The sequence below is a fragment of the Hipposideros armiger genome, unplaced genomic scaffold, assembly GCF_001890085.2.
Source record: "Hipposideros armiger isolate ML-2016 unplaced genomic scaffold, ASM189008v1 scaffold_186, whole genome shotgun sequence".
Lineage (NCBI taxonomy): Eukaryota > Metazoa > Chordata > Mammalia > Chiroptera > Hipposideridae > Hipposideros > Hipposideros armiger.
The window spans coordinates 582,841-593,432 of record NW_017731536.1 but is presented as its reverse complement, the minus strand read 5'-3'; the positions used below and the strand labels follow the sequence as shown (position 1 = coordinate 593,432).

General features: G+C 51.1%; 1 protein-coding gene across 1 annotated transcript in view; it reads left to right on the top strand.

The window, feature by feature from the left end:
• Positions 1 to 10,592, top strand: part of LOXHD1 (lipoxygenase homology PLAT domains 1) — a 158,805-nt gene that overhangs the window by 102,130 nt on the left and 46,083 nt on the right. The window contains exons 27-30 of the mRNA XM_019652717.1: positions 219 to 240; positions 1,486 to 1,602; positions 2,312 to 2,474; positions 6,248 to 6,402. Of these exons, the coding sequence (XP_019508262.1) occupies positions 219 to 240; positions 1,486 to 1,602; positions 2,312 to 2,474; positions 6,248 to 6,402 (457 nt within the window). The remainder of the gene's footprint in view (positions 1 to 218; positions 241 to 1,485; positions 1,603 to 2,311; positions 2,475 to 6,247; positions 6,403 to 10,592) is intronic.

The following is a 10,592-nucleotide window of genomic DNA, read 5'->3' as shown; positions in this document are numbered from 1 at the left end:
GAGAACACGGTAGAGCAGGGCAGGCAGGCAGCCAGCTCCACAGAGGGGCTGCCAGAAAACTCAAGTCTGCACGCAAACACCCTCTGTACCCCCAGCTGTTGAATCAAATCTCAAAGCGTGAATCCCATAAGCCAACCATGAGCCAGGGCATCTGGGTGCCTCCCTGTCCTCTTTTCCTTTTGCCCCAATTTCCTCATCTCTTTCTTGTCCTGTTATAGCCCAGATGCTCATAGGGATGAGGCAGGGTGTGGATCAATATGCACAGCACCATTTCAGAGAAGAATGTGACACATGAGAACTGGGAGAGGCCCAAGAGATCCCTGGAGGCCCTGGAGTGGCAGCCTGGCAGAAATATAGCCAGGGAGGCAGGTGCCAGCTGACTGGATGACCTTGCCTTGTATCTGGCCACCTCACTACTTCCTTAGAGATCCCAAAAGAAGTATTAGTCACTCCTGACTGAGTCCCTCCTCTGCACGCTGGGACCATAGGCTCGAGGCAGGCGAGAGGAGAGATCACAGCGTCTGAATTTCAGGGGTTCACTATGACCCACGTGTATCAGTTTTTCTGTTTCAATGGGACTGTCACACGCATCATCATGGTTAAGGTTCACTATTGCATGTGAGAGAGAACCTGGCTGACTTTGTCACACCCATTTTGCAGATGAGGACACACTCATTCTTTCATCCTTTCAGTCAATATTTATTCAGTACCTAGGTCGCAGGCTGTTTTCCGGGCTTTGGGGAGCCTGCCCTGCAGCGGTCAGTGGTGGAGGAGAGGAAATTACAGGAATAAACTTCCAACTGTGAGAAGTGCTCTGTGTTGGGGTGGGGGTGGGGCAGTCCTGTAGGATGCTGTAGGAGCCTATCATGAAGAGACCTGACTTTTTCCGGGTGGTCAGAAGGTTTCCCTGAGGAAGTGATCCTTGAGCTGAGACCTGAAGGATGAGGTTGAACAGACACTGGTTCAGGTAAAGAAGAGGAAAGGAGGGGCAGGGAGAGCGTGTGCCAGGCTCTATGGCAAGAGAATGTCAAGTTTGAGGGACTGGAATTTGAGGAGGAGTGGCTGGAGGTGGAGGGGGCTTTTGGGGGGCCGAGGAGAAGATCAGGCTGGCAAGACAGGGCGTGGGCAGAGCTAGAACTCATCTTCTGGTTCTCACATCGGCTCTCAAGCTGGGAATGAGCCGCAAAAGGGTAAGTAATGGGAGAGAGAGAGCTGAGCTCCACCATGAGAAGAAGGGACAACATCCCAGAGCTTGACTGAACTGAGTTCTGGAAACTGGGCTGATTTTAGGGTCGGGAGCAGGGGGGCGGGGCGGGGCATAAACATGGCCTGTGTGGGGCCTGGCTTGGCTGGACAATGGGGCGAAAGTGACCCTGGAAGCTCAAAGGCGCTCAGGATGACGCCCTGGGGAGGCTGGTTTTTTGTTCAGGTTGTACTTTCTTGGACCTGTCAGCTAACATCTGGTGCATTATCTCCTTCCCAAAGTTAGAAGATGTGGGAGATATCATTGAAAAAATTCGGATTGGCCACGATAATACGGGTATAAATCCTGGGTGGCACTGTGCCTACGTGGAAATCCGCAGGCTCCTCCCAGATAAAGATGTAAGTTTCTGATTGCTCCGTCCTGCTGTTTCTATTGCCTCTTTCCAGAAGACATTCAAGGCAGCTTCATCAGAGGAACCTGCAGCCTTCTTAAGTTGAGAGAAAATCTTCTGAGAAAAATTCTCCCAGTTCACTCAGCATGCAGGAACTAGCTCAGGTTCCAGGGAGAAGCTTTTAGAACCAGGTTTAGGGGTCAGGGAGGTGGGTCTGGGCAGCCATGTGGGTCATGGGCAGACTACTAGTGAGTGACCAAGCATGCTTTTCCTGCTATTCGGGGTCAACACACAGAAAGAAATCCACCTAAATCACTTGGAAAACATTCTGAAACCACAGAATTCCAAACTTAGGAGGCAGCTCTCAGTCATGGCTGTGGATATGAGTGATTTGGGAGAAATTTAAAAGTACAGGGCCCCTCCCCGTACCCACTGAACCTGCATCTCTGAGACGGGGTTCAGATATCTATTCTTAAGTGACCCTGGGAACCCCGGCCTTCAAGAGCCAACCCTGATATGGTTGTATAAGTCTTTAAGACTAGTTCTGCTGGAATTGGGGCAGGGCTGTTGGGGGGACGCCCCTGTGGCTTTTGCACTATCTATGGGGCTCCATGACCCTTGTTCTTGGTCCCCGTGAGTGTTGACATGCTGATGAACCACTGAAGGTGGCAGTTTCCACATTAAGGACGAATTTGTTTCTTGCCTCCTCACCCCAGGGTTCAGAGACCTTTACTTTCGCTTGTGATCGATGGCTCGCCACCTCAGAGGATGATAAGAAGACCATTCGAGAACTGGTCCCTTTTGACATCTTCACTGAGAAATACATGAAAGATGGGTCCTTAAGGCAAATCTACACAGAAGTGGAGGAGCCGCTGGACAGTAAGTGTGGCGATTGCCCTCATCACCTCCCTTGTAAGGCACTTTCCCTGTGCCAGGCGGGGCCTTTCTACGCAGAAGGAAGAGTCTATTATTATCTTCATTCCGTGCAGGGGGCACCTGAGGCTCACAGAGGTCACATAATCTGCCGAAGCTCACTCCGCCAATAAATGGCAGGGCTGTTCTTCAAAGTCTCAGCTCTCTCAGTCCAGGGTTTGTACTCACCTCCTTTCCTGGCCTGACAGTGTGATGGGACATCCAGATGTGTCTTCTCCTGCACCTAGATTATCCTGCTCCTGATTCTTTCCCTCCTCTTGGTTTCTTTGGCTACAGTCTGTGGGGCTTGGTCCTCTCTGCTCTTGCTGGATCCAGTGCCCCAACCAGGAGGAGTCCAGAAGCATCCTGAACTAACCCATAACTGGAGCTACTGTTTATTTGTTCTCAGGGGCTGGGTGCAGCTTCGGAGTGACCGAGGTCACGGGTTTCTTTTCTGTTGGAGTCACTTACCTTTACCCGTTCCTCACTGATGTAGTTTCCTCCGCAGGGTTTGCCTCAGCCTGACCATACACTTCTGTACCTCTTCACTGCTGTTGAACCACCATTTTCTGGTTGTCTTCCTACCTCTCTGACTGAATGCTATTTTCTTTTCTCATGCCAGCGGGTGTTGATTCCAGGCTCAGTCCTCAGCTTTCTCTTATCATTTATTTCTACAGGGTGTGTGTGTTTGCACGTGTGAGTATATGAGTCTGTCACACACACACACACACACACACACACACACACACACGGACCATATGGACAGAGTCACACCCCTGTTTTGACCAGCAACATGCCATTTTCCTTGTCCACCCCCATGTTAGTCACCAGCTACCAGCTCTACATAAGCTTTAGCTATGTCAAAAATCAAATTCACTTGCAAAGAAACAGACTTTCTGCCATGATGACATACAAGAAAATACTTTCGTATTTTATCTTTGATAAAGGATCAGAGATGCTCCAAAGCCTTGGAAATCCAGCTTATATTTGTTGTACTGCGTTTTTGGAAAAAAACTGGAACAAAGCCCAAGATTCCAGGCCCCATATGGAGCTGGGGAATATAAAACTGCTCTAACATTTCCGTTAATCTGAGTTGCCACCGCTTAGAGATAAAAAGCAAGCGTTGCTTCAATAACATGCCTTTCCCTATCCATATCCTTTTCTCTGAATTTTCTTTGTTGTTCAGTCTGGAGGATAATTCCCTTTTGTACTTGGATCCCAGAGGACGCCCTGGAAAGCTGTCCCAGTGGCACCCTTGGGCCGCTCTGTATTAATAACATGCCGCAAACCCACTCTGTGCTTGGTGATGTTTCTAGGGAAACATCTTTCCACCGAGAGCTGTGTGGCCTGGGTGGGACGGGGAGGGAGGAATATCCAGAAATAGCTGGATTTGACTGCATAGCCGCATTGCTCAGCATCTGAAACTGAATCAGTTTTCCTCATTCCCAAAAGACTGGAGAGAGCAGTGGGGGTGGGAGAGGGGGAGAAGGCAGGCCATTTAATCACAGCCTCTGGTGACACAGCACCCCACTCTGGGACAAAAGCTCCCAGAAAATGTCCTGCCCAGGTGTAGAGCAGGGCTGAATGCACAACCAGGAAATGGATGGAGAGAAAAAATTAAATTTAGAAGGCGGAGGGGTGGGGGGGGGAGCAGTGGTGGGGAGACAGTCCACCGCTATGTTTAAACTGTGACAAAATTCCAAATGTTACTCATGTCAGTATTAGCCAGACAGGCTTGAGTAATGTTGACTCTTAAACACCAAAGAGAAGGTTTTATTTAGTAATGCAACACATGAAATGCTGGTGGGATCCTGCACTGAGCTGAGCTAGGTGGGTGTAGGGGGCAGCATGACCGGTCCTGGTTCCTGCCCTTGAGGGAGGCAGGCCTCCGAGAGCGGTTCTCACAGCGCAGCTTGGAGGTTTGGAGAGCTGCGTGCTGGGTAGGGCTACGGAGACATGGGGAGGATGGGCAGGGAGCAGGTTTGCAAAACGGGGTGTGGGAGGGGGTGGGTTTCAGGTTCAGATGTGCGTTTGTGACTGTGGTCTAGTCAGGTGGACGTGGTCCCCAGGTGATAGAGGTATGGATCCTGAACACGTGAGGGCACCAGCTTGGAGAGGCAGACTCGGGGAACTCACAGAAGTCGGCACCCAGGGCATGCAGGGTGAGAGCGGAAGGAAGTAGATGGCACTGGGAGACAGTCGCATCCAGTGGGTCAAGCAGGAGATCAGGAACCCATAAAGCTGCTCAAGAAGGAGCCACCAGAGAAGCAGAAGGCGAGCAGGGGAGAGTAACACTGTGGGACACAGGGAAATGGAAGGAAATAACGGGAATTATGTTGTGGGCGTCTATATGCTCAGTGACCAGGGGTATGAGCAACTCCTATCACCTTACTTTTCTAAATTTAATTAAATGTAGTGCCGAGCCCACTTGCAAGGGTTGGTAAGAAAGTCCATTTCGTCACTGAAAGGAGGGAAACCCCCCCCCACTTTCCTTTCTAGGGTCTTATAAGAATCCTGAGGCTCACAGCAGGGGTCTGGCCCTTGGTCCAGGATGGGTCACCTATTCTGTGCATGCCTGCCACACAGAAACCCTGCTGTGGGCTCCCTGCTGACACGCAGGCATTGTTTCTCTGGGTGGCCGCTGTTGCTTCTCCACAGACCCTGGTTTAGTCATGAGACCCTCTCTTCAGCCTTGAGGCCTCCTTGTTTCAAGTCCCCAGATAGCCATCTCCCTCTTGAGTCTCTGTGTGCAGGTGAGGGGTTCCTTACCTGCTCCCAGGCTGGGAGAGCTAACTTTCCTCCCGGTTGGGCCACGTCCACCCTTCCCCTCAAAGCCACAACTTCCATCCCTCCCCTTGGGGATAAGCCAGCTAAGTCCCCTCTTCCTTGGCCTGAAACTCCACAGTTGCTAGGACAGAAGAATATGGAGAGGGGGCAAAGAATCATTATCCTTCATAAAAACTCAAGATTTGCCTCCCCCGCCCTGCCCCCCAGAGTGGAGGTTGGGAAAGGAGATACTTTATTCTTCTTCCATGAGCCCATAGCAGCAAAGCACAAACAAGACAGCGTTCGTTTTTTTATGTTCCTTAATAATTTTTAATAACTGTCACACCAGTTTTTATCAAGCCCTTCCCACAGGCCGTGGGAGACCAAGGAGAGGGTGGCAGGCCTTGGGGCTTGAGAGGGGTTTTCAGGGAGTTCTGGGGACGCATGATAAACGGCAGTTGGTTGAAGAATAAATGAAATTTAGGAAATGGGCCCTGAGGGGAAACTATTTTTTCAAAAACTTTTGATCTTTTCCATAAACTGTTCAGAAGGATCTGGAGTGGATACTGGTCACCCTCAAATGGGAAGAGATGTTATTGTCGGTGTGTCAGAGCTAGTAGCTTTAGTGACCACAAAGTGCACAGGTGAGGCAGTTACCTGAGTGTTTCTCCCAGGTGCTATAGGTAGCTGGATGGGTGGATGCTTTGAGGGGTATTGGGAGACGTCTCCATCCTTTGGGTCTTAAAGGTCCGGTGTCCCAATCAGATGGACAAACTTCCCATGGGTGAATCCATGTGGACTTATAGCCCAAGGTGTGTAATTGATCAAATAAAAGGAAGACACTACTTCCTCTTTGAGGCCTGTGCTAGGAGCCTAATACCTTCTGCAAATCCAGTTCCCCCAAACCTAAAGTGATGCCATCCTTTTCTTCCCTTTGTCCCTCCGTCTGTCTGTCTGTCCAACTGCCCGCCCAGTTGTGCTATACTCGGTACAGATCACCACAGGAAACGTTCCTGGGGCAGGGACGGATGCCAAGGTGTACATCACCATCTACGGAGACCTGGGGGACACCGGGGAACGGTACCTTGGCAAGTCAGAGAACCGCACCAACAAGTTCGAGAAAGGAACGGTAGGAGGGACATGCAAAGTTGGCCCCCTTCCCTTTTCTTCCCCCAGTCCGGGTATCTGGGGGCCAGCTCCTCTTGGTCCCCGAGGCTGTCTGAAAACTTTGCCCTTCTCCCTGAAGAGGATTGGCCCCCTCTCTCAGCCTATGCACAGGCCCTGAGTCCTGCATATGGGCTGTGGGTGGGACTTGAGCAACTAGAGGCCTGTTTGAGCCATGGGTTGCTGGCTGTAAGGGACTGGGCCATCTTTAGAAAATCCAGCCCCCTGTGGGCAGGTCATGAGCGTGGAAGTCCATGTCGCAGAGTGGCAGGGCTGCACAGACAGAGGCTTGTACTGGGGCGCTGGAGGCCTGGTTCTGCCACCAATACTTCGTCTGGTTAAATGTCTCTGGCTTCCCTTTGCTCATCTCTAAAATGAAAGGATCTGGGCCGACCGAGTGACTTAGTTGGTTAAGAGCTCGCTCAAGAGTGTGAGCTCTGAGCAACAGCGGTTTGAGTCCCTGCCCGAGCTGAGCTGCCACTGAGCTCCCAACAGGTGGCAGGATGGCTCAGCTAAAAAAATAAATAAATAAGTAAAAATAAAATGAAAGGATCTGATGTGAATCAGCTAAACTGCATTGTGCCGAGCACTGGGCGGCACCAAGGCCCTCGGGGACCACGGAGGGGTGGAGGAGGCAAACGGACATCCCCTCCCCCAACACATGGAGCCATTTGACCTGGACTGTCTATTGGGGTGTCAAGCAAGCCCTCTATGAAGCAAAGGGTTCTGTGGGTTAAAAAAAAAAAGGCTTGAAAACCATATAACCAGATGATGTCTAAAGCCCTGCCAGTTCTGGTAAAAGAAAGAACTCTGTCCAAACGTCCCTCCCCACCAGCTCGGCTTTTCTCTCCCAGCCCAGCTCCTCTCTCTCCTGTGCGCTTTCTGCTTTCACTCCCTTTCCTTGCTCCTCAGCGTCTTTTCCTTCTCTCCACTCACCTAAATCTGCCGGAAACCCCCATAGGCCAGGCTGTAGCTGCAGGCTGATCAGAGCAAGGTGATTGGCTCTTTANGTGGGCTCAGCAGGCTGCTAGGGAGCCAGGCCTGGCAGGGGGTGGGGGGACCCAGAAGATGGAGGAGGAGAAGGAGCCCTGTGTGCAGAGGCAGATACGTCTTTTACCTTGATGGGCTCCTGTTAGTGAGGAAGACGGGGCAGGTCGTCAACCTCTCCGGGCCTCAGTACATCCGAGGAACCAGGAGGATGGTGAGTCTTGCCCTGTCCCTCCAGAACTGGTGCCAGGGTCATATGCCATGAGTGGACAGAGTTTGGGAAAACTAGAGGCAGAATTCCACCCTCACTGGCACCATCTTTAGTGCTACCAACAGACTTGTATTCACGGGGAGAGCCTGGCTTCCAGACTTGCTCATCACGTAGCTGTGTCTCCCGCTCATCCACCAAGCTATGGCCAAGCAACCTGGTACAAAACATTCCATATGTTCCTTGGCTTCCCCCTCAGCTCTGGCCTAGAGGTTTGGTTAGTCGATGTTTGCTATGGATGTGGGTCACAGCCCCTTGATCTTCTGTACACTTGAGTTCAGTGCCTCCCCTGTGCACCCACTCTGTGTTAGATTGGGTGGGAGAGACAAAAGAAAGGGAGGACCCAGACTCTGCCTGCAAGGGGCTTGCAGTCCAGCTGGGGAACCCCCAAATGCCACACAAAGTTAAGAGAGAATTTGGTAATCACCCCAATAAGTGCTCCTGTGGGTAAGAAGATGCTATCATAGGGCTTTACCTACATTAACTGACTTAACCCTCACAGCAACCCTGGGCCGTGATTATCCCTGTTTGAAGATGGGGAAACTGAAGCTCAGAGAGTTTAGTAGCTTACATAAAATCACACAGCTAGAGTGTAGGGGAAGCAGGGTTCAAACCCAGGGGGACTGGCTCAGAATATGTGCTCTTAGCCCCTACAGTAGACTAGCCCATGCAGATGAGGGCACATGGTGGGGTTGACCGAGCCCTGTGCTGTGGGTGTTCAGGGACAAGAGACGCTCCCTGGAAATGATGGATTTGAGCTGGATCTGACAGTAGGGATAAGAAGGGACAAGGAAGGGAGGACTTCTGAGCCAGGGGATCATCATGGTAGAGATAAACATAGCATACGGTTTGAGGTTCGGCAAGAGGAGATAAGAGGAGAGCGATGTGACTGGGGTAGAGAACCCAGTGAAGCAGGACTTAAAGGGGACAGCTCTGAAGAAGAAGAGCTGGAGTTCTCAGAGGACTAGACTCCCCAGGGAGTAGCGGCCTTTGGAGACATGGCCCTTATTTTCTGATGGGAAACAAAGTCCAGAGCCCCTTCCGTTCTGCCTGGCCAGTGTCTATCCCAGGGACACCCTGCTCCCTTCCCACCTTCTCTGGGTGCAACCAGCACTTGCAGGGAGGTTGCCACCGTGGTGGAATATTTTAACAAGGAAAATTCAAGGGTGATTCATCTATCCACACAAAGCCACATCTCATCCACCCAAGATGTCGTGGTGAGTGAGTCATCCAAGCCTGATGCTGTCGGTGGCTGGGCTGTGATTACACCTCAGCATGACTTCCGGGGAGTTTTATCAATGAAGTCCCCACTAAGAGGCAGCTAGAATTTGCTAGTCATTTGTTGCTTTTTTTTTTCTTTTTTTCAAATCTATTTGGGTGTTGGGAGAGTATGAGAACTTGGAAATACATGATAAAGATTTGCTTTTCTCTATATCTCTTTTCTGACTGATCTTCAGGTAAGACGATGAGCGTTGGATTGCAAGCCCATAGCCCTGGGTTCTGGCTCTCGCTCAGGCGCTGACCATGAGCCAGCCACACCCCCTTTCTGTGGCCTCATCCTAAGACACAAGAATTGGCCGGGAAAATTGTAGTAATAGCTAATATTTATTGAGCACTTCCCATGTGCCAACCCTGTTCTAAGCACTTGATGTGCATCGACTCATTTAATCCCCATCACCATTTCAAGTGTTAGGTAGTATAATTAAACCCCATTTTGCAGTTGAAATGGCACAGTAAGGTTAAGTAACTTGCTCACGGTGTCATAATTACTGAACAATAGAACCAAGGTTTAGACTCAAGCAGTTCCGTTCCAGAGCCTCCTCTGCTTAGCTCTTTCACCTCTCGGAAGAACACTAGGGCCCCCTTCTGATTCTGGCTTTGTCTGAGTCCATCCCTGAGGCCCACCATCCATGGCCAGCAGTCCCCTGAAGGCCTCCTTGCTCTCTGAGGGGTCACAGCTAAGATGGCCTCTGTGGCACAGCCTACGTGACTGAGTGGCTGGATGGTTAAGATTACAAAAGTACCCTCAAAGCCTGGGTTTACACATCTCACACCTCAGAGTTGTGATGGGGAAGGTCGAAAAGAAGCCCCTGGACAGAGGGAGAGGCAGACAAGTCTTCACTCCCTGGTTCTGGCAGGCTGGCCAGTGTCCTCAAGTGGAGAGTCTCTCAGCCAAGGATTTCACCTATAGCCTCCATGTTTGTCCCACTGTGAAAGAATAAAGCCTCATTCAAAATATCCACAGGGCCTGCTGAGTGGCTCAGTTGGTTAAGAGCTCGCTCAAGAGTTTGAGCTCTGAGCAACAGGGTCCCTGGTTTGATTCACGGCCGGAGCTGAGCTGCCGCTGAGCTGCCAACAGGTGGCAGGATGGCTCAGCTAAAAAAAAAAAAATATCCACAGCACTAACATCAGCCTGAAATGACTGACCTCTGTTTAGTGATTCAGAAAGCCCCTCAGGGGCTTGCAGGGCGCTCTACTTCTCTGATGAAGCATGGGTGAGCTGGCCAGTGGGGAGCTGGGGGAGGGACACAGGGTAGCAGAAGCAACAGCAGCTGCGGCACCCTGGTTAATTCATACTTCCCAGCAATGTGGTGTCATGCGAGTCACCTGGAAGGACAGAATAGTTGACAACAAGAACCATGTCTGGGGCCTTAGACCTAGAAGTGACCTCAGGAGTTACACTTCCCACGCCCCTGCCTTCAGCTGGGTGAGATGTTATTCTCCCCCATTTTATAGATGAGGAAGCTGAGGCCTGGAAGGTCTCATAGCTCGTAGGTGGCAGGGCCAGGGCTACAACTGGGAAGGATGAGGGTGGGGTGGGAGTGAGGGGAGGTTCCCCAAGCAGGGCTGATGGGCCTCCCCTTGTGTGAGGCGGGAGGAAACCTGGTTGGAGGCTATTC